The 15,275-nt window shown below is 34.4% G+C and overlaps 1 protein-coding gene across 1 annotated transcript; it reads left to right on the top strand.

The window, feature by feature from the left end:
* The first annotated feature begins 4,545 nt into the window (after positions 1–4,545).
* Positions 4,546–7,285, top strand: LOC114261224 (plasmodesmata-located protein 2). Its single transcript, XM_028201461.2, has 3 exons — positions 4,546–5,769; positions 6,706–6,822; positions 6,967–7,285. Exons 1-3 carry the CDS (start codon positions 4,935–4,937, stop codon positions 6,972–6,974), a joined length of 960 nt encoding a protein of 319 aa, XP_028057262.2. The 5' UTR covers positions 4,546–4,934; the 3' UTR covers positions 6,975–7,285.
* Positions 7,286–15,275: the final 7,990 nt, after the last annotated feature.

The raw sequence follows: 15,275 nt of genomic DNA on the forward strand, positions 1-15,275 counted from the left end.
CATACTTGTATATTCACATTATCTGCATTCATTTTAATTTTTTTTAATTTTATTAAAAAAAATGATAGGTATAATTATGCCAACAATATGAAATTTATAATATTTTTTCTTAAATTTTCTATTTTTTTATTTTTTATGTGCACAACATCCCAGCAGAGGCACAAAGTCCTGAGATGCATTACCTACGTCTGTATCGAGGCTTTGACTAAGTTGTACGACATAGGGCCTTTTGGGAAGTAACTTTTTATTCAATTTTCAACTTTATATCTATTTTAAATCACATCATCTCTCATATTTTTTACTTATAAAAAGATAAAATAAATTAAAAATTTCCAAAACACTTCGGTGCTGTTTGGTAATACTCACATTTTCAATTTTCTGTTTATATTTATAAAAATTTTAAAAACTCAAATAAAAACTTGTTTGGTAAAATTTTTGATTTTTAAATCAGTGGTCTCAGTTTATAAATTTGGCCAAAAAATAAAAATACAGAAAATGTGTTTCCATTTTGAGTTTTTAATTTTTTTTTTTACCACCTAACACTAGCCACAACCTGCCACCATTTTCCACTACCGTCTTCCGTCACCACCACCCACCACCCACTCCCACCACCACCACCACCTGTCACCACCACTCACCACCCACCTGCCACTACCACCCGCCACCACCCACCACCTACCTGCCACCCACTCACCACTAGGAATGGCAACGGGGCGGGGTGGGGCCAGGATCACCCTCCCCGTCCCCGATCCCCGACGGTGATAATTTCTTCATCCCCGGTCCCGATCCCCGACGGGGAACCTATCACCATCCCCATCCCCGCCCCCAACGGGGATCGGGTTTCCCCGACCCCGAAAACTCCCCGGTCCAAAAAAAAAAAAAAAAAAAGATCACAAAATCATCAAACAGATCAACTCATCAACAACAGATCAACAACAAAATCATCAACATCATCATACACAACAGATTAAAAAAGAGAAAAGTCAGAGAGATGGTGTCGGTGGTGAGGAGGGAGATCGGTGAGTTCAGCGAGATCGGCGAGTTCGGCGAAATCGGCGAGATGGGAGGAAGGAGAGATCGTCGAATGAGAGGACCTGGCGGATCTGAGTTCTGTTTGAACATCTGAGTTTGTAGATCTGAGAGATCGTCGAATCAGAGGTCGCCGAATGAGAGATATGTGAGTTTGCAGATTTGAGTTCAATGGTGATGGAAGGCAGGAAGACAGCCGAGAGAGGGAGAGGAGGACAGCCGAGAGAGGGAGATCGGCGCCGGCGGTGAAGGAGATGAGGACAACGACGGAGGTGGAAGGAGGACAGCTACGGATGTGTGAGGCTTTTAGAGAGAGAGATGAGAGAGAGAGATGACAGCCGTGTGAGCCTATTGGGTTTGTTTCTTGGGATTGGGTTATACATGTAACATGTATATAAAAAGGGGTACGACAGAATTATCACTTCGGGGGAGATACGGGGACGGGGCCGGGGACGGGGACGGGCCGGGTGCGGGGCTGTGAATGATATCCCCGTCCCCGGCCCGAAATGCTTCGGGGATTTAATTTTAAATACCATCCCCGTCCCCACGGGAGTATTTTTCGGGGAAAAACCATTCTTATCGGGGTCGGGTCCCCGTCGGGCCGGGTTCAAATTGCCATCCCCACTCACCACCACCACCCACCCCTCACCGCCGCCGCCATCACCACCGCCACCACCACCGCCCGCCACCTACTTGCCACCACCACTCACCATCCACCTGTCACCACCATCCACCACCTGCCACCACCCACCACCACCATCACCCGCCACCCACCCACCATCCACCTGCTACCACCACCCACTCGCTACCACCTACCACCTGCCATCATCACCCACCCACCCACCACCACCACTCACCACTTACCCGCCACCATCCACCATCCGCCATCCGCCACCCACCTGCCACCACCATCCATCACACGCTACCACCACTACCACCACCATTTACTCGCTACCACCCACCACCGTCACCCACCCACTCGCCACCATTGCCCGTCGCCCATCACCCATCCGCCACCACCAACCACCATCCGCCACCCACCTGCCACCACCACCCACCACCTGCCACCACCACCACGCACTCGCTACCACCGACCACCCGACACCGTCACCAACCCACGCACCACCACCACCCGTCACCTAGCCATTACCACCCACCACCACCCGCCATCCGCCACCCACCTGCCACCAACACCACCACCACCCACCACCCGCCACCACCATCACCACCCACTCGCTATCACCCGCCACCGTCACCCACCCACCCACCATCACCCACTCACCCGCCACTAGCTACTCACCACCCACCGTTATCACTTTCCACTACCGTCTTCCGCCGCCACTTGCCACCATTGTCATTTCTCACTTTTTTTATATTTTAAAATTTTTTTAAACATTGTCAATTAATTACCAAACACGTTTGTAGTTTATGTTTTTCTAAAAATAAACAAAAAATAAACAAAAATCAGTTTATAAAATTTTTATAAATATAAACTGAAAACGTAAACGTTATCAAACACACCCTTCATAATCATATCATGGTTTTGAATATAAACGTTTGTTTGAAACAAATTATTTTAATAATTTTTTAATTAAAATATGGTGTAAAAAAAAATTTATTTAAAATAAATTTTTAATTTTTTATAAAAAAATATATAAAAAGTAGGGAGAAAATAAAAGATTTAATTTGTTAATATAAATTATAATTTTTTTAATAATTTTTTAATTTTTAAATTAAAAAAATTACATTACACTAATCCACCTGACTTGCGCAATCAATATATCGCAACATAAAAGGCTGTTTGACTGTTTAGTTCAATTCATCTCAAGTGGTTACAACTTTTTTATTTTAGATGGTGTGTCAAAATATTTGATATAATTTTTATTTATAATTCATTATTTAAAAATAATTTAAATAAATTTAAAAAATATATTTTTTAAAAATTAAATGAGTGGTGCTTTCACTTTTTCTTTTGAATTATAAATTTTTAATTTAAAGGGAGATTTATTAAATCATTTTTCAAGTGTTTATATCTTAATTAGTTCATAAGATATTTTTATATTCCAATAAATTCTATTATTTGAACATTTGATCTACCAAATCTTAATTCTCATATTTAAAGTATTTTATGAACATTTATACCCTTACAAATATTTTTTGAACGGTTAACAATTTGGTGATGTGAACATTCATATTTTGCAATGTGAATATTCACATTGACAGTGTGAACATTCACATTAACATGTAGACATTCACATTGATGGTGTGAACATTCACATTGGCAGTGTAAAATTACGGAACATTCACACTGTAAATGTGAATATTATTAGTAATATTTTGATAACTATGTCACTCATAGACTTATTAGAATATAAGAAAATAATATGAATTAAATGAAACATAAGTAGATGAAAATAAATTTATGAAAAAGTGCCCCTTCAAATAAACTACACCAATATGAAAAAAAAAATTAAAAATACAAATTCACTCTATTGTCATTCACATTAGCGGTATGAACATTTACATTACGAAACATTCACACTGTAAAAGTGAATATTATTAAGGATATTTTGATAACTATATATCACTCATAGAACTTACTAGAATATAAAAAAATAATATAAACTAAATGAAATATAAATAGGTGAAAATAGATTTATAAAAAAGTATCCCGTAAAATAAACTACACCAATATGAAAAACAATAAAAAATTTAAAAATACAAATTCACTCCATTGTTCAAATCCATACCCTACTTCATGAGATATCCCACCAATGTTTTAATTTCTAGCACAATGATAATTGCCTGTTCAAATTAAATGGCATCAATCTCTCATTCATATAGTTCTAAAATAAATATTAAAAAAAAAAAAATGTTTGATGGCCATAAATTATGTGGCTCAAATGGTCCGAAAATGTCAAAACGATGGCATCAATCTCTCATTCATATAGTTCTAAAATAAATATTAAAAAAAGAAAAATGTTTGGTGGCCATAAATTCTGTAACTCAAATGGCCCGAAAATGTCAAAACGATGGCATCAATCTCTCATTCATATAGTTCTGGCTCAAATGGTCCGAAAATGTCAAAACGATGGCATCAATCTCTCATTCATATAGTTGTCAAAACGACATCGTTTTAATATTTTCAAACCACAAAATTTGTGGCCACCCATCAATTCTCTTAAAAAAAAAAAATACATTCATTCCATTATTCAAATGGGTTATGTTCCGGAGCTCTAATTAGAGTTGCAAAAGGACAGCTCTAATGAGCTGTTAACCAATAAAAAAAAATAATAAAGTAAAAGACAAAAAAGAGAGAAGAAAAAGACAAATTAATGCTCTATTAAACCTCTTCTTTTAGAGTTCTAAATCATTTTTGTTATTCAAATTCATATCCTAATTTCAAGATGTGATGCACTTTAGTCAACTTTTACTTCTTTTTTTTAACAGAATTCAGTCGCCCTTCTCCCTCACCATCTCTTACACCTAGAGAATATTCTTCTGCTTTATAATTTTTTATTCGAAACATTTTGTTCTCATTCTCTTCAAATACTAACAACCTAAATATTCTTTAAAAAAATGTTTCAACAACTTAGAAAAAAGAAAAGAAGAAACTATTTTACTACTGTATTACACTGTACACCACCACTCTGAGCTCTTCCCACTTGTAGACAAAAAAATAAAATACCTCTCTCTCTCTGCACAAAACCCCCTTTTTTGATTTAAAGATCCAAAAAGAAAAGAGGTAACACCAAATCAAAGTATCAAACACAAAACCCTTCAATCTTTCCTAATTTTTTCCAAAACCCATCTCTCAAAATCCCTCCAAAACCCTAAAAATCTATCAAAAACCAACCATGATTTGATATCCATATCCTTATCTCAAAATCCCCACAAATCTATCAATGGGTGTATTACCCACAAAACCCTTTTGCCTCCTCTCTCTTTTCCTAATCTTCCATGTCAATCTTGATCTCATCCCACTGTCTGAATCTGCATCTGATTACTCAACCTTGGTCTACAAGGGCTGTGCAAAGCAAGAACTATCAGATCCAACTGGGGTTTACTCACAAGCAATCTCAACACTTTATGGGTCTCTGATTTCACAGTCCTCCAATGCCAAGTTTTTCAAAACCACCACTGGTAGTGGCCAAACAACCATCACTGGTCTCTTCCAATGCAGAGGAGACCTCTCAAATGTTGATTGCTACAACTGTGTGAGCCAACTTCCAATCCTCATTGACAAGCTATGTACTGGCCAGCCCATTGCAGCTAGAATCCAACTCATGGGTTGTTACATGCTCTATGAGATTGCTGGTTTTACACAAGTCTCTGGTATGGAAATGCTTTATAAGACTTGTAGTGGGCAAAACAAGCAAGGGAGTGGATTTGAAGAGAAGAGAGACACTGCTTTGTCTGCTTTGGAAAATGGGATTGGGAGTAGTGGAAATGGGGGTTTCTACACAACTAGCTATGACTCTGTGTATGTGTGGGGACAGTGTGAGGGTGATTTGGGAAGTGCTGATTGTGGGGATTGTGTGAGGAGTGCTGTTCAGAGATCTCAGGTTGAATGTGGAAGCTCTGTTTCAGGACAAGTGTATCTTGACAAGTGTTTTATTAGCTATAGTTATGGCTCCTCTGGTAGATCATCTTCATCTTCATCATCTTCACCATCATCATCATCTTCATCATCTTCTTCTTCTGCTTCTTCGGAGTCTGATACTTCATCTTCTCCATCAGGTAATGTTAGGGGTAATTTTGGGAATTTATGTGATTTGTGATAGAAACAGAGGTCGCTGTGAGGTTGCCTTTTTTTGGTTTTTTCCTTCAATTATTTTGAGGGAATCATTGGTTATATTTGTATACTTTCTCAATCTAAATAAGTCTTTTTTTTTTTTAATAATAATTTTGCCCTACTTTGAATTAGAGATTTTTATGGTTTAGTTTTGTACAATGAATAAAAATCTAGGCATTGGTTTGTAATGAATGAAATTGGATACAAAAAATGAGGTGGGTTTTTCGAAAAACAAAAAGTTTATTTGACAAACTATTTTTTAGGCAATTTTTTTGGAATCACTCATTTTTAGGAAACAATTTTTTAATTATTTTAAAAAAAAATTGGAACTATTTTCATACAAAAATAAAACAATGGGTATTTTCAAGTTTTTTTATTACTAAAACATAAAAGCACAAAATTGAAATAAAATACCAACTAACTTTATTTATCACACGATCCTATATACCATTGGAATTGAATTTTACCACAAAAAAATAGTTTTATTTTATCACTAAAATTGACTCTTACATATTTACCCTTTTTCATTAGTGTGTTAATTACAAAAGTATAGTATATGTAACTCATTTGTTGGGTATAATACCTGAAAACTACTATTAGTTTTATGTATACTAGTTGAACCCCTTTGATTCTTAGTGGTCTCTCCCTCTATACTTGTTTGTAATGATAGAAAACAAAACATATTTTGTAATTGATCCAAAATAGTGGAGTTCACACTTTCAAATAGAATCAATACAATACATTTTTTGAATGGGGAATCAATACAAGTTTATGTTTTTATTCACACATTTTATCCGTGTGTGAACGAAATCATTTTCTAGAAAGGGTTTCAAGATTGATAATTAATTAATATGGTATGTGTTTAATTCATGAAATTGTAGGGTCCTCAGGGAAAAATACAACAAAGACAGTGGCTATTATATTAGGAGGTGCAGTTGGAGTGGGGCTTCTAGTAATTTGCTTGATGTTTGCTAAAAATTCAATGCAAAAACATGATGGTAAGTTCATATATATAAGTATATTTTTTAATGCTATTGTGAGGTGGATCTTTTTATGAGTTTATTTATCTTTATTTGTTTATATATATATATATATATATTTTAATGCTATTGTGGTTGGAATGTGTGTGTTGCTTTGTGCAGATTTTTGAAAGGAGAAGATGGGGTTAAAGAGCCAAAGTTCTTTTTGAGGTGGATTCATTCTTCTTTCTTTTCCCTTTTTTTTTCATATATGAGGGCGGTTTTTGTGGTGGAGGGGGGAAGGAGGGAGGGTGGTTGTGTAATTTTTTTGTAATAGGTAAGAAATTGATAGACACAGAAAAAAAAAAAAAAAAAAATGAAGGAGCATGAAAGCAAGAATGATTTTCACAAAATTGAAAAAAAAAAAAAGAAGAAGAAGAAGAAGAAGAAGAAAGCATGAATATATGTCATTTTGATATCAGTAAAGCTACAAATTTGAAAATGATAAATTGTAGTATTATTTATTGTTGTGTATCTATTTTGTACAAGAATTCCTATTATATAGGAGATGATTCTGGAGTAGGTGAGGAGTGAGTGGTGGAGGTAGGTTTGGTGGAGTGTAGTAGGTGATAGGAGTGAGTAGTGGAGGTAGGTTTGGTGGAGTGTAGTAGGTGATTTACATTTACATTAACAGCCCCCCTCAAACTCAAGGAGGATAGGTACTAGCCAACTTGAGTTTGGAGAGAGTAACAAAACAGAAAAATAAACTGATAAATAAAATAAAACAGGATAGGAGACACGGTATGGTCGTGTCAGACCGTTGTAGCAGGACAGTTTACGGGGTCATGTCGGACCGTTGTAGAAGACAGTTTACGGGGTCATGTCGGACCTGATGTAGCAGACACTGTGTGGTCGTGTCAGACCGATGTAGAAGACAGTTTACGGGGTCATGTCGGACCGTTGTAGCAGGACAGTTTACGGGGTCATGTCGGACCGTTGTAGAAGACAGTTTACGGGGTCATGTCGGACCTGATGTAGCAGACACTGTGTGGTCGTGTCAGACCGATGTAGAAGACAGTTTACGGGGTCATGTCGGACCGTTGTAGAAGCTGACCGGAATTAATGTCGGGACAATTTACGGGGTCATGTCGGACCGTTGTAGAATGTTGTGGTGGTGTACCAAGGGGGCGACTTAGGGAGTGCGCCATGAGTGACTTATACATGATACTGTGTATAACCCCCCCTCAAACTCAAATAGGTGTGAAGATAAAAAAAACCTATTTGAGGTTGAAACAAAGGGATTGATAAAGCTGACCGGTGTAAAAGACACTGTATGAGTGTGTATATAGGCTGCCCAAAAAATATACATGGATGTAGATATCGAGCCCTCAAAAGTCGTGCCCTCAAAAGTCGTGCCCTCAAAAGGTGTGCCCGCACCCTCAAAAGGCGTGCCATCAAAAGGCGTGCCCGAGGCATCAAAAGGCGTGCCATGAAAAGGCGTGCCAGTTTGTCGGCGAGAAGAGGCGCGCGATGCGCGTGGCTGCCTCGGCTATTTAACCAAGACAGAGCTGAGGCAGAGGCGAAGACAAACAATTGGCGAAAATCCTCGGAAAAACTCTTCGTTTTGCTGAGAAGGTTTTGCTGAGAAGATACTCTGTAACACTCTCTATAACACTCTGTTGCCCAGAAAAAAATGGCTTCGTCTTCCCGCGGGCTGCTTACCCTCTTTCCCGACCTCAACGAGTCCACAGGAGAGAGAACTGGTGCGGTGGCCAGTGAACCTCAACCAAACACTGCTGGGTTTGCTCCGCTGAACTTTCCGATGCGGTCTGTGGAGCAAAAAATGGCGGTGCAGTCGGATGTGGAAGCCAATCAGTATACGTTGAAGGCATGTGTGGAGTCCATGACGGCGGTCACAAATCTGTCGCACCGGCTACAGAGTAGGACAAATGAGGTGCAGCAGTTAAACTCCCAACTGGCTCTGCTCCAACGCATGTATAAGGATGCGCGAGCAGAGATAAGCGTGCTAAGGGCAGAAAACAAGGAGCTGAAGCGGAAGGCCACCGTGATGTTCCGATTTGGAGGGCCATCAGATGCTGCAGTGGAGTATGGGGGAGTGATCGTGCCCAGTGGAGTGGGAAACACGGAGGCAACACCGTCAAGGGCCGTCCAGGACGGAGGCAAGAAGAAGAGACCGGCGGCAGAGTAGGTCGGTGGGTGGCCGTCTGCAGAAAAGAAAACAAATCTGTTGTTGTTGTGATGGTGATCTGGTGTGGTTGTTTTTTTTTTTTTTTTTTTTTTTTTTTTTTTTTTTTTTTGGTTGTGGTGTAAAATGTGGAACGGGGTGAATCCCTGAGATGAATAAAATAGGGTTTGTTGGGCAAATTTGTAAATGGGTTTGTGTTGGTTTGTTTTTGTTTTTGTTTTTTTGTTTTTATATATATATATATATATATATTTTTTTTTTTTTTTTTTTTTGTTTTTTTAATAAAAATAATAATAAGAAGAATAATATGGCACATTCAACAGCATGATGGCTTAGCTTTGGTGGATGGAGTCTGTGGGGGAAGTGCAGAAGTGGACGGTGGATGCAAAGTGAGGAGAGAGAGTGGGTGTAAAGTGATGTAAAGAAAAAATAAAATAATAAAAGAAGAGAAGTAAAACAAAAAGGGTGGTGATTTTGAAAGTGGAAAATAAAGAAAGGAAAAGAGAGGGGACAAAAGTTAAATGTCTGGGTGTGATGATATTGGAGAATGGAAAAAAGGTATATAATAATTAGAAAAGTGAATGGGGTGGCCGAGAGAGAGAGTGTGTGTCGGTTGAGAGAGAGAGAGAGTATGTTTCCCTCAAAACAGTGTGTATAATAATTAGAAAACTTTGTTTTCTTTTCTCGTTTCTGGTGAGTATGTGTCCCTTCCCATTCAGGAGCCAGATATATGCCATATGTAGAGAGATAGATAACCAGAACGAGGGAGAGGTTTCAGCTGCCCGAAGCTTTGGTGGGTGGTGCGGCCGGATAGCCAAGGAAGAGAAAGCTGTATGTGTGAGAGCTCTGCGGGTGGTGGAGGAGGTGAGAGAGGCGACCGGCGTGTCAGAGTGACAACGGCGGAGGAGGGAGATCGAAGACGACATCGGCGACGATGGAGGGACTGCGACCAAACTCATGGCCAAACTCGGTTACGCCATCGTTTTGCTCCAAAATCAGATCGAAGAATTCATTAGGGACAATCCGCCTGACTGCATAGTCTCCGACATGTTCTTCCCATGTTCTTCCCATGGACTGTCGACCTCGCTGACGGTGTAGTCCTCCTTGAGCTCCTAACGGGAAGAAAGCCCGTGGACTTGTCACAGCCACCAGGTCAAGAAAATCTTGTGGCTTGGGCTCGTCCGCTACTCACAACGAAGGAGTTCTTGATTCCGGGTCTTCTCGATGAGATTCGCATGGCGAGGTCTGAATTACAGGACCATTTCAAGGCCAAATCCAGGTACGGAGTATTTGTCGATGTCGTCGAAGATGAGGTAGGGCAATGGCGGGAAGGTATGCGTAGAAAATAAACGGAATAGGTTGAGATCCGGCGGACGGCTAGGGTGAGGTTGCCGTCCGCCGGTGAAGCGAAAATATTAGGTTCTAAACCTGCTCTGATACCATGATAAATTGTAGTATTATTTATTGTTGTGTATCTATTTTGTACAAGAATTCCTATTATATAGGAGATGATTCTGGAGTAGGTGAGGAGTGAGTGGTGGAGGTAGGTTTGGTGGAGTGTAGTAGGTGATAGGAGTGAGTGGTGGAGGTAGGTTTGGTGGAGTGTAGTAGGTGATTTACATTTACATTAACAGAAAAAAAAAAAAAAAATTTGATTGTAAAAAAATGTACACAACTATTGTGTTTTGGCATACTGTATTTATCCAGGTAAAGTGTGAGCCAACTAAGGTGAATGCAATCTTAGCAGGAATGGTGTCACACTAAGTTGAGTGTGTTCACTTGAATACCTTAAAAATAGTAAGTTTGTACTAATAATAGTATATCTTTTGAATATTTTTATTTTTAAAAACTCTTTTTGAACATTTTATGCTTCACTTGTCATCTCTCAATTTTTTTTTTTTTTTGCACACCTTGTACCTTCTTTTTTTTTTTTTCCTCCTCATATCATGAGCTGTTTATTTGAGTCCACTTTATTAAATTTTTGAACAAACTTTCTATATCTAGTCCACTTCATTCCATTTTTTTTTATACTAATTTTCAAACCTAACTTTCTATTTTATTTTGGCCTCGTTTGGGAAGTGGCTATTTTAGTAGGCTATTTGGCTTTTTGGCTATTTTAGTAGGTTATTTTAGTTTTGTATTTGGGAAGCTGAGATGAATTTTTAGTTGAGTTCTTGTATTGGAAAGTATGTTGAAATAATGTTTAAATTTAAAATGACAAATTTATTCCTAAGTTTTTTATTTTTTAAATTGATATAAAGGGGCAAAGTGGTAATTTTGCCGTTGATGTACCAAATTCCGGCTATGTAGGCACAGCCTATCCAGAGCCTTTTTTTTTTTTTTTTTTTTTTTTTTTGAAAAACTGTAAACAGTATCACTTTTTTGCTTATTTCTCATTTTAGGCTATATTAGCCTCACCCACCCCTTCCCAAACACCGCCTTTATTTTGTTTTTTTGAATTGTTATAAAGTTATTCTATTAGTCAAGAGTCCATTCATCACAGAGGTTAGAGGTTCCATTTTGTCAATCTACATGTCCTTGGTGCTTGTTTGAAGTCTTGCTTATATGTTTGTTGTATAATTGGGATTGTGTTGGATTTTCTTTTATAGTTGCATTTTTGCTTTGATCTAATTTTCACACTATTTGTAATAATTTATCTTCTATGAATTAATATAAACAATTACTCTAATAAAAATTCTTAAAGTCGTCAAGTGGCTAGTAGGACTTTTCTATATTGATAGAGAATTTATTCTCCTTTTCTTTATAAGTTCACTATAAAATTTATATTAATGTCTAAAATTACACATAATGTATAGTATAAAATAAATTTTTACATGTATTTATAGAAAGATCTTATCAATGACAATTCTAAAGGCCGTTAACAGAAAGGCCAAATGTCAAAATATAATCTCAATATATTTATCTATCTATATAATGGAAATGAGGTTTTTAATAAGGAGTTTTGTAAGAGTTTTAATATTTCGTAATAATTTTTTTAATTTTAAATAATTAAGAAAATTTTTATTGGGTAACTTTTATTTGATAATCTTATATTTGGAGAAGAAGAAAAAAAAATGAGATTTTTTATTTATATAAAGTGAATTTTATACTCCTATTCCATTTAATATCGTAGTGTTGTGCATATTTCAATTCAATATAGTTTAAATTTAAAAATTTTAATTAATTAATTTTGACTTAGCCGATTAGGTTAAATCATTTTTGATTTGATTGATTTATTGGTTTAATTGCGATTTTAACAGTTTTATCAAAATATATTGATTAGATTTCAAATAAATTAAAGATTGATCTGATTGAAGATTGAGATTGTTTGATTATAAATAAACTTTCAGTCTAAATAATTGTTAATTTTTATTTTATAATCTCACATCAAAAAAAGAATAAAAAAGTGAGTTGTTTCACTTTTATAAAGTGAATCTTCATAGTATAATATTGCATATCCTTCAATTCAAAACAGTTTAAATTTTAAAATTAAAATAACATTTAAAAGTTAATTAATTTTTACATAAGCTGTTTGGTTGGTCATTTAACCTAACTGACTAGGCTGAACCATTTTAGGTTTGACCAAATGATCGGTTTAATCACAATTTCTCATACTGATTTTATTAATTTTAAACAATTAAAAAAATTCATTGGTTAACTTCTATTTAATCATGTAAAAATAAAACTCTAATTAGTTTCGGGGAAGGAGAAAAAGCAAAGTTTGTTTCACTATATATTATATAAGGAAAATAAGGTTGTTAGTAAGGAACCAGAGACCCCGTTTGATAGAGCTGTGGGAAAGTGATTATAACTTATAATCTATAACTGTGAATATAAGTTGATTTTTGACTTATAAATTAAGTTTCTCCTCATCCACTCAAAGAATAAGTTGATTTTTGACTTACAAAAAACTATAAGTTGTATTGTTAAGCTGAATAAAACACATCAAAATAGTTTAAATTAAGTTAAAAGCTGGAAATAAGCCCTACCAAACATAAGGTTTCAATATCTATTAAGAAAATTTTCATTGATTAACTTTTATTTAATAATCCCACATCGGAAGAAGAAGGAAAAAAAAGAGTTGTTTTACTTATATAAAATGAATCTAAATATAGTTTAAATTTTAAAAGTTTTAATTAATTAATTTTTATATAACTTGATTTTTTGACCTAACCGATCAAAATAACTCATTTTTGATTTGATTGATTCGTTTGTTTAACAACGATTTTAGCGGTTTTATCAAAATATATTGATTAGAATTGTTTGATTCAAAATAAACCAAAGATTAAAAGACTGAGGTTGCTTGATTAGAAATAAACTTTCCATCCAAATAATTGTTAATTTTTATTTTATAATCTCACATCAAAAAAAGAAGAAAAAAGTGAATTGTTTCACTTATATAAAATGAATCTTAATAGTGTAGTATTGTGTATATTTCAATTCAAGATAATTTAAATTTTGAAGTTAAAATAACATTTAAAAGTTTTAATTAATTAATTTTTGTACAAGTTGGTTAATCATTTAACCTAACCATTTAGGTTGAACCATTTTAGGTTTGATCAATTTACCTGTTTAATCACGATTTCTCATACTGATTTTATTTATTTTAAACTCTTAAAAAAAATTTCTATTGCCTAACTTCCATTTAACTATATAAAAATAAAACTCTAATTAGTTTATTATTTATTTTATAATCTCACATCAGGAGAAAAAGAAAAGGTAAAGTTTGTTTCACTTATATAAAGTAAATCTTATACTTCCTTTTAATATTGTAGTATTGTGCATAGTTCAGTTCAAGATAGTTCAAATTTTAAAATAAAAACTCTAATTAGTATATGAAATAATTTATTTTATAATCCCACATCGAAAGAGTAAGGAAAAACTGAATTATTTCACTTATATAAAGTGATCTTATACTCTCATTTAATATTGTAATGTTGTGCATGTTTCAGTTCAAGACAGTTTAAATGTGAAAGTTTTAATTAATTATTTTTTGTATAAGTTGGTTGATCTTTTGACCTAACCAATTAGGCTGAATAATTTTTTGTTTGACTAATTCACTGATTTAACTGCAATTTTAACAGTTTTATCAAAATATATTGGTTGGATTTGTTTGATTCGAAATAAACAAAAGATTGACTTGATTAAAAATTGAATGGTTGAATGTTTGATTAGAAATAAACTTTCAGACCAAATAATTGTTAACTTTTATTTTATAATCTCACATCGAGAAAATAAGAAAAAAGTAAGTTGTTTCACTTTTATACAGTAAATCTTATGTTACTACTTAATATTATAATACTGTGCATGTTTCAGTTCAAAACAATTTAAATTTTAAAATAAAAATAAAATTTAAAAGTTTTAATTAATTAATTAATTTTTATATTAGTTGATTAGTCTTTTGACCTAACCAATTAAGCTGAATTGTTTTTTATTTAATTGATTCGCTGGTTTAGTCGCGATCTTAATAGTATTATCACAATATATTGGTTAGATTTGTTTGATTCGAAATAAGTTAAAAATTGATCTAATTAAAGATTAAAATACTGATATTATCTTATTCGAAATAAACTTTTTGTCTGAATAATTGTTAATTTTTATTTTACGCAATCCCATATCAGGAAAAGAAAGAAAAAAAAATGAGTTGTTTCAGTTATATAAAGTAAATATATGCTCTCATTTAATATTGTAGTATTATGCATGTTTCAGTTGAAAACAGTTTAAATTTTAAAGGATAAAATACAAATACACCCCCTAAGATTTTATTAAAATATGAATCACTCCTTGTGATTTCGAAAATTACATTTCACTCTGAGGTTTTAATTTTATAACAAATTATCCCTTTTATTAATAAATCATTAAGTCAATAAACAGTTTTTATTGATGTTAAAAATATGTTTCAATGAATAATTTAGATAATTTTATTATTGTATAGAAGTGCAATTATGAATTTTATTTTTTCAGTTAATTCTGTTAAATAAAAAATTCTAATAAGGGAGTATTTGTAATTTTTCAAACCACAGGGGCTAATCTGTATTTTAAGCAAACCTCAGAGGGTGTATTTGTAATTTACCCAATTTTAAAATAAAATAAAATTGAAAAGTTTTAATTAATTAATTTTTATGTAAGTTGGTTAGTCTTTTGACTAATTTTAACGATTTTATCAATATAAGTTGTTTTATTTCTAAAAAAATATATTACAGTTTTATGACAAATTTTAACATAGAATAAACTAAAACTAAAAATTTATAAAATGAAATTTATTTTTATTTTATCATAAATGTTT

Source organism: Camellia sinensis, chromosome 7 (assembly GCF_055761805.1).
Source record: "Camellia sinensis isolate YWXY chromosome 7, ASM5576180v1, whole genome shotgun sequence".
In the NCBI taxonomy this organism is placed as follows: domain Eukaryota; kingdom Viridiplantae; phylum Streptophyta; class Magnoliopsida; order Ericales; family Theaceae; genus Camellia; species Camellia sinensis.

Bases quoted from the DNA above. Each gene is read 5' to 3' on its own strand.
- LOC114261224 (XM_028201461.2), top strand. From the start codon at position 4,935: ATGGGTGTATTACCCACAAAACCCTTTTGCCTCCTCTCTCTTTTCCTA. The intron at 5,770-6,705 runs GTAATGTTAGGG...ATGAAATTGTAG, and splicing joins TACTTCATCTTCTCCATCAG to GGTCCTCAGGGAAAAATACA.